The sequence below is a fragment of the Sturnus vulgaris genome, chromosome 12 (assembly GCF_052056855.1).
Source record: "Sturnus vulgaris isolate bStuVul1 chromosome 12, bStuVul1.hap1, whole genome shotgun sequence".
Taxonomy (NCBI): Eukaryota; Metazoa; Chordata; class Aves; order Passeriformes; family Sturnidae; genus Sturnus; species Sturnus vulgaris.
Window position 1 is genome coordinate 1,360,745 of NC_142254.1, and position 17,863 is coordinate 1,378,607.

The 17,863-nt window shown below is 46.6% G+C and overlaps 2 protein-coding genes and 1 long non-coding RNA gene across 3 annotated transcripts in view; 2 read left to right on the top strand and 1 right to left on the bottom strand.

Moving 5' to 3' along the window:
• The window catches only part of BEAN1 (brain expressed associated with NEDD4 1), a 54,173-nt gene extending 45,585 nt beyond the window's left edge, over positions 1-8,588 (top strand). Inside the window, 2 exon segments of the mRNA XM_088171794.1 lie at positions 4,357-4,578; positions 4,580-8,588. Of these exon segments, the coding sequence (XP_088027920.1) occupies positions 4,357-4,578; positions 4,580-4,691 (334 nt within the window). The 3' untranslated portion in view covers positions 4,692-8,588.
• Positions 6,511-13,059, bottom strand: LOC148222308 (uncharacterized). Its single transcript, XR_015806184.1, has 2 exons — positions 11,612-13,059; positions 6,511-8,817 (listed from the first exon to the last, which is right to left on the bottom strand). It is a non-coding gene; the product is annotated as an uncharacterized LOC148222308 (long non-coding RNA).
• Positions 10,535-17,690, top strand: LOC106860181 (uncharacterized). The gene is made up of 2 exons (XM_014887907.2): positions 10,535-10,830; positions 13,055-17,690. The coding sequence occupies exons 1-2, from the start codon at positions 10,546-10,548 to the stop codon at positions 14,522-14,524; spliced, it is 1,755 nt and encodes a 584-aa protein (XP_014743393.2). The 5' UTR covers positions 10,535-10,545; the 3' UTR covers positions 14,525-17,690.
• Positions 17,691-17,863: the final 173 nt, after the last annotated feature.

A 17,863-nucleotide genomic window follows, 5' to 3' on the forward strand; every position in this document is an offset into this window, starting at 1 on the left:
TAGGAAAACACCTCAAAGGAAACATGGGCAGATTTCCAGGCTGCTCTCCTGCAAACCTGGCTGTGAGCAAATTGTGCCACCACAGAAGGCAGAGTTCAGCATCAGCTCAACTGCCTACATGGACATCAAACACATCTTTCTTTTTCATCTGAACTTCCTTGTAGAGAGTTACAGCACAATTGTTCTAATTTCAGTTTTTCTGTTAGGTAACAACATCATCTAAACATCTTTGTGCTGTTTCATCCCAGCTCCAGCCTGTCAGCACATGGAAGTTCCAGATTCAGGGGTTCTGTGTGCCATTATCAAAGCACAGCAGGTCACCAGCAGAATGCAAACAGTGCAACAGGAGCAATTTTAGCAGAGTCAGAACGTGCAACAGATGAACAAAGTGAACCATGAGACACCTAGTGCTCAAAGATTTCTTCATTCCCAGCTGTGCCTTTTTTCATTTCTTGTTGTTTGCATCTTAAAAAGTTCTGTCAGGAGAACTCTTCCTGCCCCAGAGAGGGGCTCCTGATTTATGAATGACAGCGAGTTAAGGAAGATCTTTGGGGTTTCCCTAGCAACAAACCCATCCCAGTGCTTACTGCAAGAAGACCCAACAAATTCACAAAGTTATTTGTGATAACTCCTCCGGCCACAGTCTGAGTCAACAAGGTCATCTTGGAGAGCTGCTGCCATTTTTGAGCACCATTCCCCTCTCTGCAGATCACACTTACCTGCAGTAGGATGCTCACAGACATCAGCCTTCCTTCCTTTTCTCAGGGAAATTATCCCTTAAAAACTCAATCATGTGTCCACAACAGCAGTGCAGGCATTATAATAAAAAACAAGGCCCAAACCCATGCTGACAGCAGCACATTTCATGGTCAGTAACCCCTTCCTTCTCATCACTGCCTGCTGATACTGAACCTCCAGATAATAAAAGTTTTAGAAAGCAGTGGATTAAAGTGGATTCACCACAAGTACTGCAGCCAAGGATTTTTTCAGGGCTGGTGTCCACAAGATGCAGAGTGTAATGAGTTCCTGTGCTCCATTACTTGTGTTATGGTAACCCAACACTTTCCAAAAGCATTTTCTTTCCTGTCTAAAAGGATTTTCCTGTGACTGCTGTAGAGAACTTCAAGCCTGAACTACTTTTTACATGTCCAGTGCCTTCACAGAAGTGAATCTGACAGATAAAATAGAACTCTTGTGGTGGGGTTTGAAAAAGATGAACATGTATTTTTGTTTTTCCACGTCATGGTCCTGCATTGTCAGATGCAAAACATATATATATATACGTGAATATATATACACAAACATATGAATATACCTATACACACACATATATATACACACACACACATTGCACACTTCTTTGTGGGGGTCACTCCTCTAGCAGTTCCTGAGATTGCAATTTGATGATTTCTGCCTGTGAGCTGCAGTTGTGGTGCTCCCCAACTAAACTGGGAGCTTCTGACTGAGGCAACCAAACCCAGAGAAATCTGGCCCAGAAAAACATAAAATACAAAATAAAAAACCAAAACAAACCTTCCCCCACCACCCCCAAATCTTTTTGCCTCTTTAGCTCCAGATTAGGGATCAAGGTTTGGCTTTATTTTTAAATGACAGTAAGGTTTTAGTCCAGCATCATTCACATCAATACTTGTTAATCACCTGCAAGAAATAATTGCTATTGCAATTTTTTCTCTAAGCAATCCTTCAGATCTTTTGAGGAATGGTTTTCCAACACCACCATACATGGACAGTGGATGCCTGTCCAACTGGGTATTATTTCTTATAATATTTGCTTAGATTCTCTAATAAAAAAGTTCTTGTAAAGTCATATAAGTTTATATATTAAAGTCTCCTTGAAGGAGAGACTGCAAAATAAAATTCATGCTTGTAGAGTTAATAATGCATTATTCATCCTAGAGGAATGCCTCTATAACAGCCGTCAGAAAGCACAACCAAAGTACTGAAGCTTTTAAACAAAGAGGGAGAAAATCACACCACCAAACAAACAAAGAAAAACAAAACCCCCAAAGAAAAAATAATCCAACAAAAATACATTTAAAAACCCCACAAAATACGTGGAAATTAAGGAAAAAATACAAAGTTGAAGTCTCTTTTATGACCTTCATGTCCATTCTGCCCTCAGCAGAGGATGATAGAACCTTATCTGCAGAAACAGAGCAGGAGTTGTTTGAAATGTCAGCTCTACAAGCAAAGATCCCATGCATAGAAAAGAACACAGGAAATGGACATCAAGATCATAAACTGATAACCAAATGCAAAAAGTTATTTAAAAAACCAAAACAACACAACTATTTGAATTATTTGTAATTCTCTCCATGGCCACAACAATCTGTAGGCACAGCTGTGAAGCTGCCAAAAAGCTGTTTAATTGAAAGTCTGGCACTTAGTCAATTTTTAAAATGTGATCTTAATTGCTAAAAATGAGGGGGAAGAACATTACTTGCTTTTGGAGAAAAAGAGATAACTATTTTGATCCATCATATGTATGAAGGATAAAATGCCCTAACAGAAATATATTGATATTTGGAACTAAATGCTAAAACGCCAACTCTTCAATACCGTAATTCACACCCATTTACTTGACCCTTAAAATTTCCTTCCCAAGGGATCATTTCCCTGTTTATCCCAGCCAGCAGTTCAGTTCTTACAAAGCTGAGCTGTGGTCCAGAAAAGACATTAAATTAAAGCCAATTAAAGATTCTTCCCTTTTGTGTGTTGGCAGAAGGATTCACACTTTTCCACCTTGAAACTCACATTACTGTGGGCTTTTCTGAATGGACACTTTTCCCCTGTGCTAACAGACTTAGTAAGTGCTCTCTGTTAGCCTGATTAAGTCAGTCAAAACCTGAGGAGAGATTCTAAATAAATTCACTGGGCATTGGGTCAGCAAAATGTAAATTAAGTAAAGGTGCAGCTCATAGGAATCCTGCAAGAAGTGGCTGTTCCTTTACCCTCATGGAGCTCAAGGAGAGTTGAGGACATCAGGTCCTCAATCTGTGACTGAGGTCTAAGAACTTTTCAAAGACTACCACGTATGTTTGAAAGCATCAGTGTGTTGAGTGACATTTTTTCCACATGCTGTAAAAAAAAATTCTGCTTCCTAACAAGCTGAGACTTTTCTGAAATATCTAGCAGCCCTATTCAAGGTTTTCAGAACAGACGTGGGTCCTTAAATATTATTTTGTGATGGGCAAATCGAACTTTTCTAGTCTGAATTTAAAGCCATTGTCCTGATGAATATAAAAGTAAAATGAAATGAAGGTAAAAATAAAAACACCCGTGGATATTAGTTATGTAGCACTCTGATTTACCTTTCTTACCTCTCCCTCCCCCAATAACCATTTCCATCACCCATACTGGGGTTTGGGAACTTGGTTTAGCCTGGCAGTAACACAGGTACAGGGGCACAGTGTGTGCCTGCAGTCTGCTCAGGGGACACATGCTCAAGATCCCAATTTTCAGGAAAAATCCCAGATCTTAATTGCTCTGCAGTTAGTGTGGCTGAGGAAAGAGGTTCTTAATTTGTCTGGCTCCAGCAGAAATGTTTTTCAGGTTAATTCAGTAAGGAAAGGTTGAGGTTTTTTTTTAAACAGGAAGCATTCCCTTCTTCAAGATTGGATTATAAATGATCCGGAATGGTTAAACAGCAGCCACAAAGCAGGTCTGACATTGAAGATCATGATGTTGTGACTCTGTTGCTCTTGCCTGCAGCCCGGGAGCACAGGGAGGGTTTCCCTGGCACAGAGCCACAGGCCTGGGTGCACCCGGGCTGGCTCCCATGGGAGCCCCAGCAATGCCCCTGCCCTGCATTCCTGCTGCCGGGAGGAACGCGACAGGCACCGTGCCCAGCCCCAGAGAGACCAGCACGAGTCTGCCCAGCCACCCAGCACAGCTCTGCAGTTCCTGGAATCCTGCTGCCCCTGGAGCACACTCCTTCCACCCGGGCTGTGCTGGCTGAGCTCCAGAGACTGCAGTCAGGACAGCACAGAGCGGTGTCTGCCAGCCTGCATCACCAGCTCTCCATACCTCCTTTCACAATGAGACAGCAACACCACTTCCTTTCCCCCAGATTTTTCTAACCAGGCAGGTGAGAGCAGGAATGAGCCCTGGCTGCACTGCACTTACGGTGACTGTGCACCTCTGGGATTATCTCTGGGTGGTTTGAAGTGCTATATTCTTGAGTATCTGACATGGCCGGGTCAGCAAGGATGTGGGCTGAGGAACAAAACACCAGACACCTGTTTTCTTTTCACTTTACTTGCCTCTGTTATGCTGAAATAATGTACTATGGCATTTTTCCCAGGAATCTAATGAATATTTCTTTTTTTCTTTCAGCTACGACGAATGTGTGGGGCCAGGAGCAACACAAATATATATTCCCACAGATGATCCCCCTCCATATTCCCTTATGGACCCTTGCCAAAGAAATGAAATACCTTTAAATATCTGTATCAGGCAGGAAGAGGAAGCAGCACCTGGGACTGCAGGACGGGCTGCACGTTGTGCCGTGGGGCTGCAGGACTGGCAGCAGCCCAGCTCAGGAATCTCGGTGATCTCCCAGGGCGGAGGCTGCTCCCCTACACGGGACAGTGGTGTGTGAGCTCAGCCTGCTCCAACAGAAACACGGGACAGCCTCCCACTGCCCAGCAGAGCCCACATCGTGCCCATGAAAGTGGCTCTTTCCTTTAGTTCTTCTGAAGAACTCAGACCAATGGAAGAATAAAACCTCTGGATGTTTTACCAATTTTATAGCTTAAAACAGGGATACAATGGGATTTTTTTACAGTGAATTTTGCAAGTTTACCTAAATTTCCCTGTTTGTGCTTCAAAGTGTTCCATGGCATCACATAGCATAAAAGAGCAGCAGAGACAAGCAGTGCATCTGACCTTTTTGGAGCATTGCAAAAACCATTGAAATCAGCCACTCATCACGAAGATAAATGTTATCCAGTCAAGCCTACTTGTTGATTTTAGGGTACTTTCCATGTTTTAGAACAGAAGGAAAAAGAAGAGCATTTTGTTGTCATTGTAGGTGTCACTAGTACATCTCATTCACTGTATTGACAAAAAAGCATTTTTAATATCTCTTTGTCTAACTATGTGTTTCAGTAGGCAAAACACTGCCTAAAAAAAGATGATTATCAGTACCATGTAGGAGCAAAAGAAAAAAGTAATCATTATATTTTAATATTCACATTATTCCTTTGGCACCGGGCTTTCCAGGCCATTGCAAAGCCTGCTGCAAGTCTTCCTCAGAAGAAACCATGCACAAGTGGTGGAGAGGTGGCAGTGTGTCCCCAGAGGCTGGGGCTGCACATCCTGCACAGGCCTTGCTGCAGCCAAGGGAAGGGCACAGGAATCCTAGAGGATGCATCAGGTCAATTCCCACACACAGCTGCATTGCCAGGCACAAACAAGTGTCTTTTTGCATAAGGAGCCTGGATGTGACCGTGTGACCACAGTGACCTCTAGGAACTGCGAGAGATGCTGGGCTGGGCACAGGAACAGAACCTCAGGAGCGTTCCCAGCTTTGAGAGGAGGGACCAGGAAAAGGAACCCAACGAGTGAGCCCAGGACACTGGGATGGGAATCCGTGGGTTCCAGGCCGGTGTGCCAGGGCAGTGGGAGCTGGGCTGGGGGTTCAGCTCAGGCACAGCAGTGTAAGGGCACAGCAGCACCTTGTCCCCAGGGACGGCTGTGGCTGCACTCGCTGCTCCCACGGAGCCTCCCCTGCACCAGCCCGGCCAGGGGACACTGAGTGTGGCACCGAGGGGCTCCCAGAACAGGCACTGGCTCTGGGGCGGGCAGGGCAGTGCAGATCCAGACCCCCAAGGGCACCTCCTGCTCCTTTTTCCCTCCTGGGAGCTGCTGGCCAAGCCCCAGGCTGGGCACAGCTCCCGGGGCTGGGTTCGTGTTTCACAGACAACACATCCCCTGAGCTCCTGTCTGTGCACCCCGAGCTGGGCAAGGTCCACGTGTGCGACACGAAGATCTGCTTCCCCCACATCCTTTTTATGGCCCAGCGAAAAGAAAAGTTGCAAAAGTCAGACTAGAGGCCAGCCCTGAAATCCAACAGTAGGCAGCCAAGGAGGTCTCCATGTATTGCCTTAAACAAAACAAAGTTTGGATCCTGTTGTTCACTTCTGCCTGGAAAGTCCCATTCCTCATGTGAAATAGTCCCATTCCTCATGTGAAATGTGTGTCTGGCTGAGGACACACAATCCACAGGAGACCAAGGAGAGCTCAACCCTGAGCTTTCCTCAGGACTTTCCCTTGGAAAACTTCTTTGCTGTGTTGTTTTCAAACGTGTTGCTACAGGAAAGTCGAGCTCTTAGTTTGCACTGTACATTTTTAAGTAATTTTTAAGTTCTGTGTCTAATGGAAAACCCCTGGGTGAGTGTGGGTGCTAGCAGGATGCAGAACTGACTGCCAGCACACCAAGAGCAGGGATGGAGCTCCAGCCAGCCACTGGGGCATTCACAAGCCTGGGCTCCCTCTGGGACCAGGGCCAGGAGCCAAGGAGCTGTGGTAGGGGAGCAGAATTATCACAGGCTCATCTCCAGGAAATTTCTTAAAGGCATTTTCACTAAAATAAAATAATTTATTTAAAAAAAAAAAAAGTTTTTTACACTGAGAAAATGGACTTCATTTTCCATCCCCACTAAAGGATATGTAAAGCTGAGTATAGTAAATGTATAATTGTGTTTGAAAGGAAGCAGCACCCAAATTATTAAAATTGCACTTGCATTTTCTGTAAATACTGGATAATTTTTAACTGTAATCATCATTCAACACTCCAAAGATTGACACAATTATAATTAATACCTAGATTGGAAGTAATTATATGGTTCTTACTGCTATATAAATTATACCATTACTGAGTCATATGCACATGATACAAGGTAAGCATGCATTTTTTGCTAACTAGATGACATTAAATATGTATTTTGCTAAAATGAGACAATTCTTTTGCAGTTCAGCAAGATTTTCACTATTCTCAGTATACTATCCCAAAAGAACAAAAATTCACCATTTTGCATTGCAGAACTGCTGGCAGGCATTGCTAGAAGGTAGGCTCTGTTTCACATTTGTGTTTTTAACAGAGAGAACTGCTTCTCTCTATAAAGTATTTGTTTAAGCAATTTTGTGATATGCAAAGTACCCTGCAATGAGAGAAACACCACTCTACCCCAGCTCTGAGAGGCTGGAGATGCACAGAGTGCCCCAGTCACATTTACTGGCAGGACAATCCCACGAGGGGAAGCACAAGGTGGTTAGTGCAGAATGGGATTTGCTTTCATGGCTGTGAAAGCTCCTGCAGAGCTGCCTGGAACAGGGCAAGGCTCTGGGACTGCTTCCCTCAGGCTGCTGCTGGGGAGGGCCAGGGGGAGTCTAATGAACCCCCACTAGAAGGGAAGCGTGATTTTTTTCCCCTGAAAGTGAGACTCTTCAAGTACCATGACCGAGCTGAAGGCACAGAGGGCTTTTCACACGGAGTCCCTGCTCTGTTACTGATGCTCAGTTTCTCTTCATGGTGGAAAGCCCTTTGGTTTGGCTTTTAACCTTTCAGACAGGGATTTCCCAACCAACTTTGTATCTGTGATTTCCAAAACAATCTGACTTTAAGTAGACTTCTGATGAGAGTGGGAGATTTGCATATTACCTCGTGTTAGCAACGCATTGGTAAAATTGTAGAGAACTAATCCAAGTCTTTCTTTCAGTAACAGTGAAGTGTCCCTGGCACTGTGCTCTGGGTTTGGCAGCATTTCTCACACATCTGCCTGCTCCCTCTTGTGGCGTGGAGCGCTCCATAGAATCCTGTCATCCTTTTATCACAGAATAATCCAAATAATCCCAGCTGCTGTCACACGGATATGGGAGCCAACCAAAACATCCACACTGTAGCATTTTTCTAAGTTACCACTGAATACCTGGGTTATGTGATTAATTTAAAACATATACAGTTAAAAAACAAACTGAATTAAAGGCAGTGTGCTGCCTTCTGTGGTATCTTACCACCATCACTTGCAGGAGTGGTTTAGCATTTTCTGCTCTTGTTAATCTTTTTAACTGAGTGATATCCAACAAAGCTTGTGGGGGATGGGGGGGTGCTTATAAATACTGACAGCACTAGAAAGAAAAAAAACAGCTGTAAAACACTACAGAGAGAGGTTTGCAGCTCTGAAGCTGCACCAACAGCTTCCAGTGCTACTACTGCAAGTGTTGAAACTCCTTGTAATGATGCAATAAGAAAATGCTTTCATTTCTTGAAAATATTGCAGATCTTGGATAAATCTCAGCCAAGTTGGCAGAGTGATGTTGCTCTTGAGAAATTCATCTCCTACTATCAGATATTATCCTAAACCCTTTTGTAATTCTACTACCAGTGCTACAACGCAGGCTTAACACAGGCCTTTGCTTTATTACATGAGTAAAATAAGAAAGAAAACTGGAAATGCTGTTTCTTGCTACATGATAACAACCCTGTATTTCTGTAGTCCTCTCTCCTGCTTCAATTTCTAGTATACTGATCTTACACAGAACTTTTAGTAAAGAACACACATGTATTTCTGTTTGCTTCTGTGCTTTTTATTTACATCTCTGGGACCACCCACAACTCAGCAACTGCTGAGGAAGCAACACTGCTTCAGTCACTTACATTTGGATTTTACCTTTGGCAGAGGCCACAGGAACACTGAAGAAGTCAGGTCCCTCCTGCTCTGGGGGACAGGTCAGTGTCCAAGCTCAGGAAGGGCAGAGTCATATTACTGAAGTCAGGACACTGAAAATGGCAACCTATCACCAAGGGAAAAGATGAAAAAGCAGGAAATAATAGGCCAATCATCTCAGAAATATTCAAGCAGATCGTTTTTTAGCACAGCAAGATGAGCAAAGATGTATTTCCTGAATAGAAACCACATTCAATTGATCTAAGTGGTCTTGGTACAGTCTGACAAATGATTCCCTTCCTTAAATTACAGAAATAATTTCTATGTGAAATTATGACCATATACTTCTGTGAATTAAAATAATAATAATCACATGAGAGAACATTTATCAATTTGTGAAGTCACACAGGTGCACAACATCATGGGGACCACAGGTGGTGACCTGAAAATTCAGATTCCAAAAATCAAGATTAGAAAAGCACCTGGATCACAGGTGTATTTTCCAGCTGCTGGATTCAACCTCCATCTAACCCCACTGCAGGACCCTTGTCAGCCCCACAGCAGACACAGATCTCATTTAACCCCACTGCAGGACCCTTGTCAGCCCCACAGCAGACACAGATCTCATCTAACCCCACTGCAGGACCCTTGTCAGCCCCACAGCAGACACAGATCTCATCTAACCCCACTGCAGGACCCTTGTCAGCCCCACAGCAGACACAGATCTCATCTAACCCCACTGCAGGACCCTTGTCAGCCCTACAGCAGACACAGATCTCATTTAACCCCACTGCAGGACCCTTGTCAGCCCCACAGCAGACACAGATCTCATCTAACCCCATTGCAGGACCCTTGTCAGCCCCACAGCAGACACAGATCTCATCTAACCCCACTGCAGGACCCTTGTCAGCCCCACAGCAGACACAGATCTCATCTAACCCCATTGCAGGACCCTTGTCAGCCCCACAGCAGACACAGATCTCATCTAACCCCACTGCAGGACCCTTGTCAGCCCCACAGCAGACACAGATCTCATCTAACCCCACTGCAGGACCCTTGTCAGCCCCACAGCAGACACAGATCTCTTCCAGCTGTTACCCAGCCCTAGCCCAGGGATCCAAAGGCAGCTCCAGCAGGAGGAACAGGACAGGCCCCGGGATGACAGCTGGTCTCAGGGGTCCCCAGCTGGGCAGGCAGCAATCGCAGTGTCACTGCTGTGTGCTTGGCTGACCTTTCTGAGGAGAGGGAAGACAGCCCCACAAGGAATGGGCTGTTTGGCCAGGATCCAGCAGAGTGATGGGAGCAGTGCCTGGGGGAAAGGGAATTTCAGCAGTGGGAGATCGTGACCGACTCAATGACCGTCTAGTGCAGATGAATGGCCCAGGGCAGGACAATTCCCCCCGAGGGCCGACACAACCAGCAAAGAGGGCTATGAGCACTCATCAACACAAACCAGTACCATTTGTGACCAGTGAATACCTCTGTTAAAATGTACAAATGGTGTAAACTTTGGATGATCAGGGAGCTTTAGGTGGGTTCCAACAGTTCCCTGCTTTGTACAAACCAGGTTAAAGTACAGAACTGGCGCTGCGCACCGGGGAGCCACCGCCACTCCGGGACACTCCGGGCCATCCCCACGCCCGCCCTGCCCTCACCTCAGCGCTCCTGTCGCGACAAGCCCCGCCCCGCCGCGCGCGCAGCCCGAGCTCTCACCGCCCTCCCGCCTTTCACTTTCTGTTCGCGGGGCTCCGCCCCCCGCTCTGACTGACAGGCAGGAGCACCAATGGCCGCCCGGCGCGGGAGCGCTGCCGGCCAATGGCGGCGCGGGGCGGGTCCGCGGGGCGGGTCCGGTGCCATGGCGGAGCCGGCGCTGCTCAGGGAGTACGTGTCGCTGCTGGCGGCCCGCGCGGCGCAGGGACAGCTCTCGGCCTGCGCCGACCCCGCGCTCAAGGCCCGGGCGCGGCGGCTGCTGGGCCCGGGGCGCCGCGGGGCCCTGGACGTGCGCGGCATGGCCGAGCGCTGCCGGCGAGCGCGGGGCGGCCGCGCCCTGCACGATCTGCTTAGGGCGCTGGAGCTGCTGGAGCTGCTCTGTGTCAACCTCCTGCTGTGCCCCTGGCGGCGGGAGATCCGCTCCCTCAAGGTACGGCACTGCCCTGCCCCGGGGCTACCGGGCCGCTTCCCGGGCCGGGACTTGGAGTGGCACCGGGAGGTGGAGTGGGGCCACGGGCACATCCTGTCCGGGACAGGGAGCGAAGGATCAGGGGCACATCCTGCCCGGGACAGAGAGCGGGATCAGGGGCACATCCTGCCCGGGACAGGGAGCTGGGAGTGGGGTCAGGGGCACATCCTGCCCGGGACAGGGAGCTGGGAGTGGGGTCAGGGGCACATCCTGCCCGGGACAGGGAGCGGGATTAGGGGTCAGGGGCCCATCCTGCTCAGGTCAGGGTGCCCAGCGGGTGCAGGGCTGCTCAGAGGTGTTCAATGGCCTTCACAGACCTTCTTCTCCCTGAGGCTGGGAGTGCTGAGCAGCTCTGGGGTTGGGAAGGGACTCATTGTTGTGGTGAGATAGCAGAGAAGGTGAAAGCTACTCTGAAAGGCTTTGCCTTTCATCACGCTAAGCTGTGACCAAAATCTTCCTATAAGCAGGGCTGTTTTTAGCAGTGGCCACCACCACCAAAGGCCAGGTGGGCCAGTGCCTCTCTGGTTCCCGATCTCAGTTCAGAGCCTGCAGCTGGTGGAGTGGGAGGGACAGCTCCTTGGAAAGAGGAAATGCTGGTGTTTTTTTCAGCAGGGTGGTCACGGTTACCCCACTTCCCCAGCACACTGAACACATTTCATGGCCCAGAAGACACAGCCATCTTCACACATCCCAAATTTATACAGACTCCCCAAACACCCAAATGCAAACTTATTGCCCTTACTTTGGCAACAGGTGCTGGTGAGGAAAAGCCATTTCTTTGCTTCTTCCTGCACTTAGGTCTCACCTGTGGATTCTCAAACAGCTGTAAATTTCCTGTTCTTCTCATTCATCTCCCTAAAACAGGGCAAAGCACAAGATAGTTAGGTCTACACTTAGTGGGTCCAGCTTTTCTTAACTCAAGAATCCTAGGCTGCATTACAATCCAACTTTGAAGACCACTGTGGGTAACCCAAAGTGTAAAACAGCCTGCAGCAGGCCTGAAATAATTCTACTGCAAGGCACAAATTGGAGAACAACCCGTACCTTGTACATGTACAGATTTGACTAAAAGCTACTGAAATACATGGATTAGTATTTCCCATGTCCTGCCACTCACCTGCTCTGATGTCCCTGCAGTGCCTGCAGCTGCCCCCCCTCCAGAAGGAACAGAAGGCGAGGAGTGCAGGGCACTGTTGACAGATTTATCTAAGAATTATACTGTGGCCATTCTGGGGGTCAGTATTGTTCTCCTGAACCTCCTGCTTGTGACACATACTCAAGGGTCAGCTTTGGTCTGGCCCAAGCTGGGCAGCCTGAAAACAAGGTAGACCACTCCTGAAAAATCCTGATTTTGCATTCACACCTCTGTCCCGTTCTCACTTGCCAGGAGTTGGTCATGCCCAGCTCAGAAAAGTCTCTCCTGTCACAGGGTTTCAGACAAAACTAAAAACCACTTCCAGGTTACAAACTAGGCCTCGTGCCTGGGGTAGCTCCAAAACCAAGCAAACATTGAACACTTTTTTAAGTTGTTGCACAGCAGCAGCATTTTATTGCTGGTTTGCAGACAGCTTGTGCAAAGATAGGTGTTTGGACAATATTTCTGTTAGAATAGTCTCTCTTCAGAAAGGTGCTTTTAAAAACTGGCAGTTTAATTCAAGGGTAGTAAAGTTCACAGCAGGAGTCTGAACTATGGATAAAGAAAATGTTACAGACTTGTCACCAGTTCAGAAATGTGATTCACAGTGAGTGCATCATGTCTGTTTCTTTTGAAAAGACCTCAATGATTCATTCTATGAACCTCTGTTTGTTTAAAAAGCTTAGGTTCAGCAGAACACAGAAGGTTTATTTCTGAGTTTCTCTAGTTTGACTAAAATGATTTCCTTACTCTCTTCCTTTTTGAATACTGGTACTCTTAGCCAAGACCCCAGCAGGTTTAAACTGGCACAACTTCACTGAAACTGATGTGCTGTAGCTAAGCTACAGTGCTCAAGAGGCTGCCAAAATAGTGCTGTTAGGAAAGCCTCACTCACTGCAATTCAAAACTCAGACTTCTAGAACACAGTTTTTTGAAAGCTGTAAGCAAGTTTTGAAGTATTTTTGATCTTTAGGAAATCAACTCTTTCACATTTCCCTGCACCAACTCCCCCAGTGTTGACCAGCTTTTCCATGTTGGGTTCTGTTACAGACCTTCACCGGCAATTTTGTGTACTACATCCAGCCAGTGCTCCCAGAGGATGTTGTGAAAGCTGTCCTGGAGAAAATAGGTTATGTGGCAACTACAGCCACCGAGTTTTCACTTGTCAAAAAGAGAAACAATGAAGAAACGAAGCAGACTGCATTTGAGATATTCCTGGCAAGAATCGAGTGTGAAGCCATCCTCGAGATGACAAATGAAGACAATTTGGAGAAGAGCCTGCAGCAGGGAGCACAAACACATCAGCATCGAGGAGAGGAGGGTGAGGAAGATCAGACACCCCAGAGAGGAGACACTGAAAGGCTGGGAAGTGAAGGGACCAGTGAGACAGCTTTGTGCCTTGCTCCCCAGCAGAAGTGTTCAGCTACCTGTGCTGCATCCTTTGAAGCTGCTGGGAATCTGAGGATCAAAGGGGACGTGGCTCAGCCATCAGCTGCTGCATCCCCCGGCAGCCTCCAGGAGCAGCAAAGGCAAGGAATCCACACCACACATCTCCCGGGCAAGTGCTCAGACAGCGAGGACTTCCTGATCACATACAGTGACATTGTCATAGGACAGACACCGATCTTCAGTGAGACTCTCTCTCCAAAGGCTTTGGAGAAGGAGGCAGGAGCCAGGCTGAGTGAGGAGCATGCCCTGGCAGGGGCTGCAGAAGCAGCTGCACGAGGGCTGGGGCCTGTACCTCTGTCCCCAGGAGCCAGCGGCCCCCCAGCCTTTGCCATGTTTGCTGACAGCTCCTGTGACAGCAAAACCACCTTGGAGTTTGAAGCTCCAGGAGTCCCAGAAGGATCAATTGAAGCAGAAATTAATGATGCCATAAATTGCATAGACCCAGCCCCTGGTGATGAGCCCACTGAGCTGAAGTCTCTGCCCTACAAGGACTTTGCCCAAAACTGCAGCGTCCCCAGGGAAGAGGATGTTTGTGAGCTCTCTTTAACCTTCACAGAACTACAAATCAGGGATGCTCAGGAAGAACTTACATATCCAGTAGAGGAAACTGGCCAGCCTGAGGCAATGGCCTATGCAGGAACAAGTGACAGGCACGTTAGAGAATTCCATCACTCCCAAATAAAACATACATACCTGACTAGTGCTGAGCTGCACAACAGAGCAGCGTCACACACGGAGCCACCTTCAGCTCTGTGCTGTACTCCTGGGCACTTGGAGGATTCCACTGCTTCTGACAGCAAGAGACTGCTCATGGATCCTGCTAAGGCACAGCCAGCTTCTGAGTGCTTCAGGCACATCAGAGAGCCCCCCAACCTCACCTACATCCCCCCCCAGAGCATTGATGTGCAGCCCTCACACGGGGGCAGGAGGAGCCTGCTGCAGCCTGCAGGGGACCCTACTGGAGGCAGGGAAGGGAAGCTGGAGAACTCTAATTCCCAAGAGTCTGACACCCAGGAGCCTTATGTCATCATTGACAGAACCGACCAGGCAGTGCTGTGCCATCACACCTGAGCCTGTCTGCAGTGCTTTATTTGTAATTACCTGGGGGGATTGTCCTCTCACCTGTGGCCTTGATCCTGTTGTCAGGGAGATGATTAGCTTTGTCAAAACAGTTCAAAAAAACCCCCAAACAACATCACTGCTCTGGGACAGTAAATAGCAGGAGTTACACAAATTCTTAATGGTTCCTTTGATGAGAAAACCAGAAAGGTCACCTTTATAAAGGGTAGGCAAACTTCTATAAATTTCAATCCATTTAATTCATCAGTCAAATTCCTTCTGGCTGTTCTTAATGCCAGACAGGTTTCTTCAGCTGGGCATCCGACTTTTCTTTTTTCCCTTACCAGACCTATTCCTGGAAGAGTCTTCCAGTACAAGAGAAATTATTCTAAACTGGAAGACCCAGCTTCAGAAATGCCATACTGGAGTGCACTCCTATTAACTCTCTGCATTCCTTTGAAGCTGTGCCTGAGCTAATCTTCCTCCTGACTTCAGCTGAAAACAGGTTTAGAAAGTTTGATAACATTCCTTTAGCTTTAAAGAGGGAAACAGCTGTTGGAACCCTTGGTTTTGTAGAGGCATTAACTGTGTTACAGGTTTTATATGTGCCTCCATTTGTTACCAAAGTATTTTGTGGCCGCCACAATTTCCAAGAGAAGCCTTGAGCATTGTAACTGTTCGCTGCCACCAGTGAGAGAGGTCCAGCTACACCTGCCATTTCTCTTGCCTCTGCTCCTGGTTTAATTCTGCACCAGAAGTTCACAGATTTTTTTCTGCAGGCCAGTTCATCTCACTAAAGTGAAGGGAAAAAATCTCATTCTTTGCCATTTTAGTGGCAGGAAAAAAAAAATTGCTCAGAGAAAGATCCCAGTGAGCAGCAGAGGCAGGATCAGGGATATCCTGCAGGTGGGAGTGCTGTGTGGAAAGCTCAGGAGTGTTGGATCAGCTGGAAACTGGGGTGCCAGCACTGAGAGCCTGTGTCACACCCAACTCTGAATTAATTTAGGAGAGGAAACTGCTGCTGTGCTTAGGCACAGTCTCCAGTGCTTCTTCATACAAATATCTCCAAGGGCTGTCAGAGGGTGGTGCCCAGCAGCAGGGCAAGGAGCAATGGCCATAAACAAACTTAAATACAAAAAGTTTCATTTCAACATGAAGAAGAACTTGTTTTCCTGGAGTGGGCAGATCCCTGGAGCAGATGCCCAGGGAGGCTGTGGAGTCTCCCTCTCTAGGACATTCCAAACCTACCTGAACACACTCCTGTGTCACCTGCTCCAGGTGACCCTGCCTGAGCAGGGCTTGGGCTGGGTGACCTCCAGAGGTCCCTTCCAGCCCTGAAAGTTCTGGCATTCTGTGATACACTTGTTAACTAGAACGACACTTTAACACCCCTTCAGGTAGCTTTTTCAGTAGCACTGAAATGTGTGCTGGTTTGGGCTGGGGTAGAGTTAATTTTCTTCACAGTGGCTAATACAGAGCTCAGTTTTGAATGCTAAAAAATGTCTTTCATGTACAGTTAAAATATTAGCTGAAATTAATTATAATTTACTTTCATCCCCGAAAAAGTTCAGGGGAGCACACATGGATTAAACTAGGAAAACCTCAAGAACTAAAATATAAAGATTTGCTTTTTGAACAACTAACGGTTGAAATTCTGTCATCCCCTGATTCCAGCAGTGTAGGAGAAACAGAACCTTGCCCAAGTTAACACCAGGGGACAGAACTGCCTTCAGCTGTGGCTGGGCTTGTGAGAAATGAGTGTTAGGAACAAAAGCGTGCACAGGGCTGTGTCCTGACAAGTAACAGTGGCATCCTTTGGGCTGCAAGATTCTCTGTACTAAATCATTAAGTGACATTTTCTGTGCTGTGTAAAATGTATATCCATAGTGAAACTAGAATTAAGAACAAACTGCAGATAACTGAGCTTCAAATGTATAGAACCACTTCCAAAGAAATCGTTCTTTTGGACTCTTAGAGAAGAAAAAGTTTTGAAAGTTTAACAGAAAGTACCAAGAATATCTGATATTCCCCTACAAAGAAGCTGCAATAAGTAAGATCATTACTTAGCAGACAAAATCTTACTTTTAAGCTCAAATTATAACGATTACAACAGAGCAGTAGAATGGCATTCCTGGGATCACAAGCTTTAGTACCAACTTAGTACTTCACTAGGAAATGCTCTCTGTGCATTTACCCTTACTAAGGTGCAGTGATTAAGAAAAGAAACAGCTCATCAGATGGGAATAACAGGACAGGAGCTGCAATTCCTGATTCAGTGTGTGGTTCTTTCAGTGCAATGGGTTTTAGGCAAACCACAACCCCACAAAAGCAGTGATGTCCAAAAGCAGCACCATCAGATCCTGTTGAAAAGCCACATAACTGAATGTTTCTATCCTGCACTAAGTGCCTGACAAATGTCTGTACAAAGTGATCAAAGTGCTAATGAAGCCTTGCTTGTTTCAGCTAAACTAACCAAAACCAGTAGGGGAAAAATACATTCTGTATTTCTGGGATCATTCCCCTAAAACTACCCAGAAAATCAATGTGACAGAAGTCCAAGTGCTGCATTGAAAGGATTCCCTTGAAGGCAACACCCAGAGGGTAAAGCACAAGTGAAGGGTAACTCAGCATTTCCTTTAACAAGTCCAAGAATGAAACCCCCACTGGTGTTCTCTACTCTCCAAGTACTTACAGGTCATACATAATAAACTGGTCGTGATATAAACCAAAAAAACCACCTGTGTGTTACTTTACAAAAAGAAGTAAATTCAAAGAATGCAAACCAGTTAAGAAATCTAGGATTTTTTAGAAACATTTGAAAAGAATAACAAGTGCAGTCCCGTGCACCCTGTATTTTCACTGTTCCTCAGCCAGAGCAGGGTCTCAGGGCCATTCTGCAATCACTTACAAAAACTGTGTTTTGAGGCTTTTTAAAATTTTTTTGCACTGAATTCACTACCAGGAACTACCAGTGCACAGTTCTCTTCAGAACTAAGCTATATTGTGATGTCCTCTAGAGCAGAAAGAACTTCCTTCCATTGAATTCAATGAAGTTGCATTAATATGGGTAGGATTAGAGCAAAACACCATTTCAAACTGGTAAGATCTGTTTAACAAAGCTACTTTAACTGGATGCACTTCATTTGCTTCCTGCAACAATAAAATAATGAACATCCTACCTCTGGTATGAAATGTGTAAAGCCTGGGCAGGAAGGGGTCAATGCCTTGCTGTGCCTCAGGCACCTGATGGCCACTCAGGATGTGCCTGGAAAGGGGAACCAAGGAGCAGAGGGCAGGGCAGCATCTTCCTGGAGCCAGAGGCCCTTGAGATCACCCAGGTCTCAGCATGGC